General features: G+C 37.4%; 1 protein-coding gene and 1 long non-coding RNA gene across 4 annotated transcripts in view; one reads left to right on the plus strand and one right to left on the minus strand.

Annotated features, from left to right (window-relative positions):
- LOC149098964 (uncharacterized) overlaps window positions 1-2,484 on the minus strand; it is a 47,110-nt gene extending 44,626 nt beyond the window's left edge. For both annotated transcript variants that reach the window (XR_016203575.1, XM_089277267.1), the window contains exon 1: window positions 2,090-2,484. Coding sequence is in view for 1 of the 2 variants with exons in the window: in XM_089277267.1 (XP_089133393.1) it covers window positions 2,090-2,480 (391 nt within the window). In the remaining variant the exon portion in view is untranslated. The remainder of the gene's footprint in view (window positions 1-2,089) is intronic.
- Window positions 2,485-3,262: 778 nt separating this feature from the next.
- On the plus strand, window positions 3,263-9,427 carry LOC149098970 (uncharacterized). 2 transcript variants are annotated; one of them, XR_016203577.1, is made up of 2 exons: window positions 3,263-4,728; window positions 7,479-9,427. It is a non-coding gene; the product is annotated as an uncharacterized LOC149098970 (long non-coding RNA). The 2 variants fall into 2 exon arrangements; XR_016203576.1 differs by lacking the exon at window positions 7,479-9,427 and adding an exon at window positions 4,995-5,394.
- The last annotated feature ends 4,660 nt before the right edge of the window (window positions 9,428-14,087 follow it).

The raw sequence follows: 14,087 nt of genomic DNA on the forward strand, positions 1-14,087 counted from the left end.
CATGCATGCAGTCACTCTACCCTTGGATACTTATGGATGCAATAGGTATTACAATGCCGAACACCTGAAATATGCTATCTGAAACGTCAGCAGTAACCTTCTTTGATTTCTTCAATTTCTTTATTCTTGATGGAAAGGGTGCTGACATTCTATACAAAACTGGCAACTGCCTAGCACATAGCACAGTAGCGGCCTGGACTCCGGATCGAGCGCTCCTGGTTACTAGGGCGTTGTCATGTCGTCTTGGAAAAGCCAATTTTCTTTCACAGTGTCTCTCTCCACCCAGATGTATAAATGAAAGCCGGTGATTATCATCCTGTCCAGGGAAGAGGAGCAATAACCAATTTAAGCTCCAGCAGGCATGACGCACTGGACTTTGTGATGACTTACCACACTACCTACACCAAGCATACTGGTCGTCCTTGGGATTATCGCTTCTTATTATGGAAATCGGAGTTAAGGGCCAGCAGTCCTACAACTAGGGTGCTATAAGCAGTAGTCTTTGAAAGAAAATCCACTTCTCCCCTGACCTATCTTTGGATATATGCAGTACACTGACTTCGTCTGGACCTGTGTGCAATGAGAAAGCAACAAAAGGAAAATCCCGATAGAGAAAGGGAAAGTGTGCCAATGAGTAATTTTCTGGTAATTTAGTCAGACATTCAGCGACTTGGTGGGGAAAACAGACCATCTTGGACTTCCTCAATTTATAATACCTAGGCCGTTTGCACTGGGGGACTGTGTATGAATAAATATTCTGTAACATATCCATTCGTTCTTCAGGTTCTCATGCAAGTTCTATACTTAATCATTCTCTGTAGTATCAAGGAGACAAATCTAGACGAGAAAAAACTGAACTTCAAGACAATCATAGCCAGCAAACTTCAGATAAGTTGGCGTGTGATGAACTTGTCACGTATGGTATGAATCAACCTGAATTTTCATTACTTGCAACGATCCACTCACGATCAATTTATTGCCGGGGCTAAGGTTTTTAATGTTGCTTCACTTTTAAGGGATTATAAGAAAGGGGCATGCCTCTAAATCTGTAGCCAGGTAATCATTCATAGTAAGTAAATTTATGTAGACACCTTGCATATAGACTGGAATAGTGAGACTGCATTTAATTTTACAATTTATAAGCTATCAATATATTCGAAATTTCCTTAAGGTTCAAAGCGATTTTCAAGTAGTGTCATGAGACACGTTGTGATTGCATTTAGAATGACTGATAAGTTGTTTTTCTTCAGAAAAGAAGTCCAGCGACTCCATTATGCGTAATTTTCAAGACTTCTTCCACAAAATTTATAACCGCTGCCAGACCAAAATCTGATCGGCCCTAAAAAAATCACATGAAAATATCTGATTAACGGTAAGTCTTTTCAGTTAAAATTAACTTCATGATCAGAGTCTCTAATTCACAAATTAGAAGAAAAAAAAGGTATTAATTGAAATCAAATGGCTCATTTTTACAGACACGCTTTGTTGAAACTTCAACCGGAAGTGGCCTGGTTAGTCATCTTCTCGTAAGTTTTTCGTAGTGAAAAAGCCTCAACCTTACTATTTTTTTCTTGGTATTACTAAACTAAGGGCTGAAGCTTGCAGGGATACTAAGACTTCACAATATAAAACATGGGCATGGAAAATATGCGGTCTGAAAAACAGGCCATTTCCGGTTGCTTCCCATATGCTTCAAATAAGACCAAGTTGTGATCACAGTCACAGGCTAACAAAAAATTCCTGTGAGCTAATGTTTTTACCCATAGAAGCCTAAGGATAGGGCATTACAATTATGATTTTGGTTTTGTCTGAAATTAATTGTATGTTGCTAAAAAAGAGATTGAAAAGTGGCCAAAATGACACTAAAAATCTGCCTCTGGGATAGATGAATTGACCCAGTGTGTACTGAATGTTGTGCATGACTACCTTAAGACAATTGGAAAGTCAAGACACTTTAAAAGTACTGATAGGAATTCATACCCAAAATATCAAGGATCATAACTTTCAGAACTTGATTATTACCACTGAAGGCAATATGTACATGTGCGGCACACCCAACAACATCAGATCCCAACACATGATGCATTACCTGAATACACTGGAATGATGGGCATATATCGCCAGCTTGTCGCACTTCCAACAGCATTTTCAGCAACCACAGACACTGTATAGTTACAGCTTTTCTCACATGGGGAAACAAAATCTTTACTATACTGTAGCACACATAAGAAATCTTTATCTATACTCAGAACATTCATAGGTCGGCAATCTGGGTTACTGCTCCAATTACAGACACCATTATTTGTAGCGAAGGAGTCATTCAAACACAGCTTGACAGAGTAATTAACAGGCAAACCTCCAGTAACGCTTGATGCTGACCAAAACACACGATACTCTCTCTCAAGGTCCATGGCACCCACAACACTGTATCTTAAATTACGTGGAGGACTAGGTAGATCTGAAGAGAAAAAAGGAAACATTTACCAGGATTTGCTTCATAAAGGAAACTAAGAGGTTTAATTTGAAGCTACTCAAAAAGTCTTATTAATATACTGTAAATATTTTGAATGCTTAAAAATTTCAGACAGTTTAAGTTAAATCATCCGAAACTTTTTGAAAGTAAATGTACTTAAGGCTTTTCACACCACTGGAAAAGTTGAAAATTTACATGGACATGTCAATTTTAATTTACAGCATGTAAATATTGATTTACATTCTTTGTAAATTACAATTTACATGTTAGGGTTTAGTAAAATAAATTTACAGGAAATTTACAGCTTTTAGTACAGCATGTAAATGTTCTGTAAATAGTGATTTACATTGTCTTTGTCGACAATGATCATTTGAAGAACATGTAAAAACCTGTAAAATATTTTACGCACTTTTACAGTATCTGCCTTTGTAAAAAACATGTAAATTGCTTTGCTAAACCATGTAAGAAACGTGTAAATAATTCAAGCGAATGCTGTAAAAAGTCTGGAAATGTTATGTTTGTAACCCTGTAAAAACCATGTAAATGGAAAAAGGGGACCTGTAAGAAACATGTAAAAACCATGTAAATGGAAAAAGGGGGCCTGTAAGAAACATGTAAAAGCCATGTAAATGAAAAAAGGGGGCCTGTAAGAAACATTTAAAAACCATGTAAATGAAAAAAGGGGGCCTGTAAGAAACATGTAAAAACCATGTCAATGAAAAAAGGGGGCCTGTAAGAAACATATAAAAACCATGTAAATGGAAAACCTAGAAGTTGCACGGGTACAATGGGGTGCAGTGGGGGGCTGTAAATAGCCTGTTAAAAACATGTAAATTAAAAAGGGGGACCTTGCAAAGGCTGTGAAAACAATTTAAATGAGATAATGGGGGCTTTTCGAAAAACTGTTAAGACCACGTTAATGTAAAATGGAGACTCTTAGAAAAAAAAAAAGATCTAAATTTAAGAGAAGGCCTGCCTAAACCCTGCAAAAACCATGTAACGGAAAAGTGGGCTTGTTTAATATAACTCTGATGTAACGGTTCAACCAACGGAGACTGTTGAAATGATGTAAATTCCAAGTTACCGACAGGTTCGCTATCCTCTTGTAAACGGTTGGTTGGATTTTGCAAAGAAATAGATGAAAAGTTACCCCAGCCAGGTTAAACTTGGGGGGACGGGGGGGAGAGAGAGGAAGGGTTGTCTCGGGTAACCGAGAACAAATAAATGGGACCTTTTAAAGGCGCGTAAAGTTAAAATGTAACACCGCCCTAAAGCTCCGTAAGCCTACCGTGAAGCCACCATTAAGGTGCCTTTTACGTTGAAGCATTTGAACTTCTCTAAAATCCAAGTGTGTGCTATAGTGTGCTTTAAATTGAAGTTGGGTTAGAAGGTATGCACCAAACTAAATCGCTGCATTGATCGACACCGCACTAAGCTGTCTTCTTGTGAACTTTCCGCGCATCCACAACGACAAAATAAAACTAGAATTGTTACTGCACATGCAGGCGTCCCAAGCTTACGTCTCTAGAAAAGAGAAAAATTAATTCTCGGATACGTACGTATTTATTCATGAAGGACCATGAAAGCGTCACGTGCTGTGTGAGTTCAAGACGGAAAGAGCCCTGGTGACCGAGTTTGAACTGACGCGAGTTAGGTTAGGCAGGGAACCATAAGGGACACGGCCGACCCAACGACCGTTTTCTCTCGAATGCTTTGAAACGCTGTTTTAGGCTATCTGGTGTACTTTCAAAGCTCTGTAGGTTAATTTTAGGTTGCGCAAAAAAAAAATTTATCTGTTCGGTTATTCTAGAGGAGCTTGTGTATCTCGTACTTATTAGGGCTTTTTTGTCCATTTCCCGAAAACGTTAGGACTTATCGCCTTTCCGAATAGCTGACTTTTTTTCGGTACCCAAAATGACATTTTGTTTTTTTGTTTTGTTTTGGTTTTTTTTGGTGATTGCTACCGTTCTGTGCTTTCATTCCCGTCACTGTTATCCCAGTCCCTTTGTAAGAGCATACCAGCCTTGTGAGTGCCCGATCTCCAACAGGAATCAGCGGTCTTCATGTTAGGTACCAGGTCCTCTCGGTTCTCCCGCCATGTTTGGCAGTTCGTTGGAACTTGCATCGAACTCGAGCTCTGTTTTAGCGGGCCGAAATCCACTCTACCTTCGCTTCGTCATCGTGCACGGTTTCAAGGCAAAGTTTTCCGTTACCCAGAAGCTGAAGATAGCGATTACAGGCAACAACAACAACAGGTAAGCAAGTTTTGCATAAATTGAACGAGTAGAGTAAAGTAACGTCAAGATACGTATACATTTCGTTTTGCCTTTGGTTGTGAATGTGTCATTATCAAGGAGAAGTTACATTGCTTGTGGAATCGACTTTGTTGATGTTTACCTGCTGTGCATAAAGGGCTTTATTATCTGTTATTATCTGTTCTCGATAACCGAGTAAGAGCATGCGACATTTGTTATTGCCTTATATGCACCTTATGATTCCTTCTGATGTATTCTCTTGTAAGGTTATGTTGCCCTCTGATGTGAATGCTAGTAAGCTAAAATGTAATGTGCCATCTTCAGCAGAGAAATTTCTCTTATGCTAGTGTAAGTATTCTGAAGTTACTCAAGTGTCTATAATAATTATAAAGAGGTATACATGTACCTCAAACTGTCATGAAAACTACACAGGACTTGAAAAAAAAAAGGAAGAGTAACTTGCCCAGGCAGGAAAATCTACCTGTCTTGGACAACACAGTATAGTCAATCGATTATTTCATAACAATCAATAGGAATTAGTCAATGATATCAGAAATCAATAAAAGGATTCGTCATGAGTAATCGATTGTGATCAAATTTTCAATAAGCATTATCAATTTTGCTGATACTAGCTTATCTTTTAAGCAACATTTAATAAGAAAGAAATGAACAAAAGATATAAAGTGAAATATGAAATCATGAATACAATTGCATAAAAACATAACATTGTATCTTGTAAACAGAATATTTTGCTGGCATACATGTATCGGGGACTATGTTTTGGGGGTCTTTGGTAGTGCCTTTGAAATCTACATAAAAAAGTTACAATCAAACATTGTGCTGAGGGACACAATTTTTCTACAGTTTATGTGAACTAACAAAGAGAGGCCAACTTTCAATTGATTCTCTAATGACTGATAAATTTGGTAAAATCAAATTGATAACTTGAAACATCTCTAGCATGTGAGTATGAATTTCTTTCAATTGATTGATAGCACTGATAACACTTACATTAATTTCAATTTATTGATTTATATCAATTTATGGATCAATTTCAGTCGATTGCCTTACCCTGGGATGACCAGACAGCATTTTAGAGACCTGTTACAGCTGTACATTTTACTTGTACAAAATTGGGCTCTTACCAAACACATGCAGGTTTCATGTGTCATGCATCTGTTCATTCATCTGTAGCAGGGCAGGAAAAAAATTGTAAGTCACTTGCCCAGTGGGCCAGTCAATTTCAGTTTTCACTTGCCCCCAGTTAAATATTAGTGTCCAGTGTGGTGACCAGTAAGGAAATCAGAGGACAAATGCCAATGAAGTACACTCGGATTCCTAACTAATTCTTGCTTTCAACCTAATAATTAACTAATCTTTAGGTCTTAAGTTTTGAAATGGAATGACTGGAAATTATCATTTATCAAGCTGGCATTTTTAGTCAGACTCACAAGACTACTGAGGCAACATTGTAATTTCACGTGCCCACCGGGCCACTGAACTTCTATTTTCACTTGCCCAAGAGCAAAATTTACTTGGCTGAGGAAATCAGACCTGGTTTTTTCCTGCCCTTAGTAGATCACAGATAACACCAAAATGTGGTAAAAACAAAAAATATTTACATAAGCCATTACCAGAGTGTGTCACAGAATCTGTGAATTTTTCAGGCGTGTGTCACTGATGTTCTTACCACATTTTGATGTCTTCTGTGATCCATTACTGAACAGATGCGTGACAATGTAGAATCTATCTGCTTCATAATACATAACAAAGAAACAAAAACAAACATTTATGACATCAGCTGTACCTTTGTCCACCAATAGAGCATAAGTGCATGTAAGAAACAATCAAATTGTGCCTGCAAATAACTTGACTTATTATTTAAACATTGTTTGATAGGAGTTTGATTTATTGTGCATGAATATTACAATGTAGAAGATAGTGAACATTGAATATTTACTGCCACACATTTTGACTTTAGTTCTTCTACATCCTCTGACATTCAGTGCCTTCCAATCAGAGATGCAAAGTTTTTGTCACATAGCAGCTACAGATGTAGATGTAAGATCTGTTTGATTGATGAATATTCAGGGCTCAAAATAATGGCCGGTCAATGGGCAATGTCTGGCCAGAATGGTGACTTGACTGGCTAAAAACTTCACTCGCCGGTCATGTTGACCAGTCATGTCATGTTGAGACGGTCACGTTGTTCATTCTTGAATAAACAATCAAATCCCCAACTGTAAATCTGAGAGTTTTTAATCTCTTTTTTATTATGACCTCTAATGAAAACATACACCAATGCATACATGTATCTGTTCGAACGGCCAAAGACCATTCACTTGCTGTTTGTCATGCGTTCAAGATCGATAGGAATGCCATTCGAGTGACTGGGGTTAAATCCATTCAGAAAAATGTTAAGCCAATTTTTAAACGGTCTAGCAGTGACTGGAACAAACAAACTATATTTGTAGGTTTAATTTGGCTCACATTACATGTACTTGATTTTCGCATAAATATCGTAACCGGCCAGAAACAAGACGTGACCGAGCTAAAATTACTTTGGCCAGTCAACATGACCGGCTACAGTCCGATTTCAAAGGTCACAGTATAAATTGGAATGATAAGAAACAAAATAATAACTCCAATGTAAAATTCACTGATTGATATCATACACAGAATTTGCTGATTCATACTCAGACATAACTTATCTTACCGGTATTTAACGAAATGTTTTATGTTACTTGTAGGATGAAGTAAAATTGAGAGTGGTCAATACATGCATACTCCTTGGCATTGATGCTTGATCAGGAAAAAATCAGCCACTGAGAAGTCTACAGTACTTATGACTCTATAAGGGGTCCAAGGCCCATTTCTTGAAGGCCCTGGAAACTTTTCGGGCCCACAAAGCCATCTTTAATTGAGCTGTGTCTAGAAACTAAGAACTGTATATGCCTGAAACTTCTTGTGTGAAGGAAACCTCTGTTCATATTGAGAATAAGCGATTAAAACAGCTCTGTAAGCATAAGATTTCAGATTTTGGTATGGCTTTCTGGGTGCGAAAACTTTTTGGGACCTTCGAGAAATGGGCCCCTGGTGCATTACAGTCTAACATGGTGACCTTCAACACTTTGATATGCTCTGGCAGCTTTCTGGCATAAATTCAACCACTTTAAACATTATTTTTTAATGCTTTGAAGTATCACTTACACTGTACCTGTGTTAGTGAATTAGCATCAAATTTAAATATCTTAGATTGCTAGGTTGATACTTATTGTTCAATACAGCAGCTATAAGATTTCATCATAAAAAGAAAAGGTTATGTTTACATACATGTAGTACCAGAACAATAATTTATTAACTTATGATGTGTTATGGGAACTATGGTACTAGATAGGCCTTTCAATTTCAACAGGCCCCTATGAATTTTTTTTTTTACAGTACAGTTTTTTTTATCACAAAAAGAAAAAGTAAAATTTTGAATATTGTTTACAGTGAATGTTTTGTCAGGGGTCCAAAATGTTTGTACTGTTTGGATTCCGTACAGTTTTGGAAAAAGAAGGAAACTGTGACTTTGTAAACATAGCCTAAAAGATGTCAGAAGCCTTGTTTTATGTTATGCAATGTAGTATTCCTTTGGCATGAATGTTTTTATGATGAATTTAAAATGTCAATCTATCTTGTGGTAAATGTTTTTTCTCCCTATTTTCTGTTATTTCAAAAGAACAATTCACTCTATGAAAAAAGTTGATCAATACTTCACACTTACGTTGCAGTAATTTTTGTAATGAGGTAAAGGTAAAGTCTGCATACGAGCCACGTGGCCCAACAGGCTGGAGCTTATCCCGCTTTCTGTAGCAGGAAGCGACTAGGACTATTTCTGCTCCCCCTGGATGAGATGCCAGTCCATTGCAGGGTTACCCCACCATTAAATTCGCTGCTACCCACTTATACACCTGGGTGGAGAGGCACTGAGAGTAAAGTGTGTTGCCCAACAACACAACAGACTGTACCCGCCTAGAGCTTGAACCCGGATCGCTCGATCAGGAGTTGAGCGCATTACATGTAACTACGAGGCCATTGTGCCTCCCCCATTTTTCATTATTAAGGCTAATTTAATCCTACATTAATTACTTAGTAAGAAAAACACTTTATTCATTCATTTTATGACAAAGGTATTATCATTATGTTACATTTGACTTTGTGGATTTAGTATATATTTAAGACAGGTATCCATTCGCAAACAATTTTAATTTAGTAATACAACTAAATTGCAAAATTTTTACTAGTTGTAGCTGACAACAGTATAGTTCTTAATCATTTTATTATTTACGAATTAAATAGAGCTGAATATGACATGGTTTCGCACAATCTGGAGAAGGTCTTGAATTTTAGAAGTCTTTTTGAAAAGTGCTTGAATTCGGTTAAAGGAGCTCAGTCATGGTGTTTTAAAATATTTTGGCCATGCACAAAATTACATTTAAGTCGTCTTGTTATGGATAGATAGAAAAGAAAACATGTTTTATTTTTTGCAATGTATACATTGTAAACCTTATTCATGGCATATAAAAACTATTTGAATTTTACTGAGTTTGTTCTGATTGCAATAAATTTCTGATTCTGTATAAATTTGCATATTTTCTACTATTATAATTAAGGTCAACAGATTTGATTACAATAAAACAGTACATTCCATGCATTTTTCTTCAAGTTATTATTTACAAGTCATTTATCGTACAGGGTTTCTGCCTCCCTTTTTCGATTTCCATGTTATTTAGAGGCTCCCTTTTTCCATTTCCAGGTTATTTACAGGCTCCCTTTTTCAATTTACAGGTTATTTGCAGGCTCCCTTTTTCAATTTACAGGTTATTTACAGGCTCCCCTTTTCAATTTACATGTTATTTACAGGTTCCCTTTTTCGATTTCCATGTTATTTACAGGCTCCCTTTTTCCATTTACATGCTATTTACAGGCTCCCTTTTTCAATTTCCATGTTATTTACAGGCTCCCTTTTTCGATTTCCATGTTATTTACAGGCTCCCTTTTTCGATTTCCATGTTATTTACAGGCTCTCTTTTCCATTTACATGTTATTTACAGGCTCCCTTTTTCGATTTACATGTTCTTTATGGGCTCCTTTTTTGGTTTCCATGTTATTTACAGACTCCCTTTTTCGATTTACACGTTATTTACAGGCTCCCTTTTTCGATTTACATGTTATTTACAGGCTCCCTTCTTCGATTTACATGTTATTTACAGGCTCCTGTTTTCGTTTTCCATGTTATTTACAGTCTCCCTTTTTTCATTTACATGTTGTTTACAGCCTCCCCTTTTTTATTTACATGTTATTTACAGTATTATGGCACCCTCCCTGTATTAAATTTACATGTTATTTACGGGTTTCCAGGTTGAATCACAAGAAATTTACAGGCTATTTACAGTATTTGCAGGAACAGTTTACATGTTATTTACATGATCTTAGCCCTTTGCTTTGAAACATTTACAGTGTTTTCTTCATCATTTACATGTTTCACTTAAAATATTTACATGTTATTTACATGAAACCTCCAAAACATGTAAAAGGGGAAAAATCATGTAAATTATTCTTTACAGTCTTGTTTTGATTATTTACATGTTAATTACATGTTATTTACATACTCTGTAAATTTTCAACTTTTCCAGTGCACAGGAGGGTCCAAACTTAATTGAACTCAAAACTCTTAATTCAGTTACCTGCCACTATAAGAGATACGTTAACTCCTTGTGACATGTTACCAAGTTTTGGGCCACACCAGTAAATTCCATTGTTTTTGCTGCTTGTACTTGATAATGTCAGTTGTACTGTGGCAGTATCAACATGCTGTACTTCACCAAATAACCATTTCTTGTTATGTTACCATGTTAAATTCAATGCCTGCGTATAATTTCCCACTGAAACAGTGCAGTTTAAAACAAATGTAGAGTCCCTCAATGAATGGTACAAATTGCTGGGCCTTTCTGTTTGAAGTTTAAAATCCAAAACTGAAATTAAAAATGAAAAGAATCTTCTTTTGGTATCAAATGATAATTTATTACTTATGCTTTAATTGTAAATATTTCAAATACACTTGTCGTATTTAGCATTATTTATAATATTTACCTTGTACTGTTCCAGAAAATATCTCTACCCCATTCTCTGGAGGGTCTCAATATCCATACCCCTCCCACAGAAAGCTTTTTGGTTTAAACCACCACCCCCCCCCCCCCGCCCCCCAGCCAATGCCTCTGGAAATTCTAGTTTTGGTTTACTTTGAATTCCTTTAGAAATTTTGGCCTTTGACACCTCCCCCTCCCCTGTGAAATTTCCACAAACCCTATTTGGAGTGGGTCATTGGATATTTTCTGGAAGCACACCTTAGGACTCAGTCCTCAGTCATAGGGAAACTAGGCATTTACATACTCAATGTTACAAATCTTACAATTCCCCTAAGCTATGACTGCAGGAACAATTAAGGACTCATGTGAGTGTCCCCCCGCCCTCCCCCCGTCATATTACTTGTGCCTTGAAAATCATGCAAAGTTTGCATCTCTGGTAAGAGAGCTTTTAGCATCTCACGATTTCCAGCTTAAAACAATTCTCACAAAGTGTTTTCTCAAACCATTTTTTTTTTTCTTTTTTCTTTGAAAAGTGAAAACACATTCTCGGGTATGTCCAAGCATATGACAAAAAGGTTACCTTGCCTGACATCGAAATCAGCCTTCGCAATGACTAAGATGTATTTCCTGCAAAATATTAATCATCTATTTCCTTCTCATCTGCCCATGTTTCCTTTCTAGCCTAGTTGTATTTATTAAATCTTCATCTCTTTGTGTGCAGTCCACACAACTAAAAAACCCTTACACAAGAGAGGTCATAAGGAGGGGAGGTGAATGGTAAATGCGAGACTTGGTGAGAAGGTGAGACTAACATTTTTCTTTGCAAGCCTAAGCCAAGTGGAGTGTTAACTGGGACATTCTTCTGACTATCTGACTACTGAACGCACTACATTAAACATATGGTGTGTTTTTCTACTGCTGCAGTATCAAACAAAATTAACAAAATGAAAAAAAAAATTAAATGTCCATTTTATACTGGAATGACAATTTAATCTCAGACTTGCACTAAACTGAGCTTGAGAGGGTTTGAGTACAGGGTCTTTTGGTGGTAAAACATATATAAGCTTTAGTTAATGCATAAATCATTAATTTAAGTTTATATTGTTTCACTTGAGATGCACAAGTTCCCAAAACTTATTAGGAAACTAACTTAAAGACAAAAAAGTGAACTCAGTTCCGTAGCATTCAAACGTGGACGCAGCACATTCTAGCCCGTTAGTAAGATGAATTTTACGACATACGTAGTTAAAAGATATGAAGATTAAGTTCTTAAGTTAAACTCGAGTTACAACCATCACTGAAGCTGTCAGTCAAATAAAAACAAAAATCTTAAATTAAGCTTCACATTGAAACTTACCACTTAATAACGATCCATCAACAGTAGCCAGCAGAGATGAAAACAGTACCAACAGGACGAGTACAAGAAAACGCGATTTCCTCTTCTGATTTAACATCGATCTCAGTCGGCACGCACAATCAGCACATCATTAAACATGCCTGAACACATAAATTTTTCATCTTTCGCTGTCTTTTAGGAAGACTCATGAATGCAGATGTTCTTCGCTTCGACTGATAAAAATCTTCACCGGTTCTTCACATGTTGGATTATTTTTCTTTTCCTCTCCACCTCAACTGAATAAAAAACACGATAAAGTTGATTTAGGTTTCTCAATCTCGTGATCATGGTTGCTTAGAACGAGGGTCAAGTATGCATTATTCTACTGTCCTGAACCACTTCATAACCAGGACTGGGAACTACTCCCACTCTTTGGTTATTTAGTTTGTTTTTAGTTTGTTTGATTTTCGTTTTTATTTTGTTTGTGTTTGTTTCTGTATTTTTGCTTGTTTTTGTTTGTTTTTGTTTTTGTTTTGTTTTCGGGAGGTGGGGGGAGGGGTTAAAACAATAGCGTGGGACAGGAGCATATCACATGTGCTTCTGTTTGACACAGTTCTGGTGCAGCGTTAAATGACTTGTCTGACCACAGGGGACCCGAACACTGCATTAAAAATAAAATTAAAAAAATAAATGCAGTGTTATTTACCAGTGTTTCTGTATCTTTTTGAGTCGTTTAAAAGGGCTTTGAATAAAATCAAAAAAGTTTACATTTCGGATATCGTCAATAACTCGTCGAGGAAGAGATTCCCACATGTAATCGGAACGTCACATTTACAAAGTGGGGAAATATGCTGGTTAGAAAACACATGACCCACCCCTTCCATTTGGCACAAAACTGACTGACCCACCCCTAAATGTAGGTTGAAAATCACATGACCCACCCCCTACAAAACATGACAGTTTTGGTTGCATAATCCAACGAAATCACATTTTGTGTAGGAGATTGTGTTACCATTTACGTTTTAGATTTATTTCTCGACAATAATACAAAATCTTCTAAAAACTGAATATTGTCTTCCTTGGCTCTTGCAACCTTCCGCCCTCATGATGGCGGCCAGGTTACCTTTGATCTCAAAGAACAAGCAGCTGACCCAACTCCAAAGGCAGGGAAGCCTGATGAAGTGGTTGCTACTCTCAGCGAGGAAAACGAAGAATACTTGATATGCCAGGAGAGCTTGACCGTTGATGTTCATGAGGGAGGATGGGTTACCCATGGCCTCACAGAACAAGCAGCTGACCTAAACTCCAAAGGCAGCGAAGCCTGATGAAATGGTTGCTACTCTCAGCGAGGAAAACGAAGAATACTTGATATGCCAGGAGAGCTTGACCGTTGATGTTTATGAGGGAGGATGGGTTACCCATGGCCTCACAGAACAAGCAGCTGACCCAAACTCCAAAGGCGGCGAAGCCTGATGAAATGGTTGCTACTCTCAGCGAGGAAAACGAAGAATACTTGATATGCCAGAAGAGCTTGACCGTTGATGTTTATGAGGGAGGACGGATTACCCATGGCCTCACAGAACAAGCAGCTGACCCAAACTCCAAAGGCAGCGAAGCCTGATTAAATGGTTGCTACTCTCAGCGAGGAAAACGAAGAATACTTGATATGCCAGAAGAGCTTGACCGCTGATGTTCATGAGGGAGGGCGGTTTACCCATGGACTCACAGAACAAGAAGTTAACCCATCTCCAGAGGAAGGGAAGCATATTATATTGTGAGCAGCCAAGGGATGTCGAGGACACTTGGCTGTAACTGGAAGAATGATGGCTTAGTCAGTGGACAAACATGAACGAACTCATAAACTGGACTTCGATTTCTGTCTGATCGTA

The sequence above is a fragment of the Orbicella faveolata genome, unplaced genomic scaffold (assembly GCF_042242905.1).
Source record: "Orbicella faveolata isolate gen_17 unplaced genomic scaffold, um_ofav_v1 contig_46, whole genome shotgun sequence".
Classification (NCBI taxonomy): Eukaryota; Metazoa; Cnidaria; class Anthozoa; order Scleractinia; family Merulinidae; genus Orbicella; species Orbicella faveolata.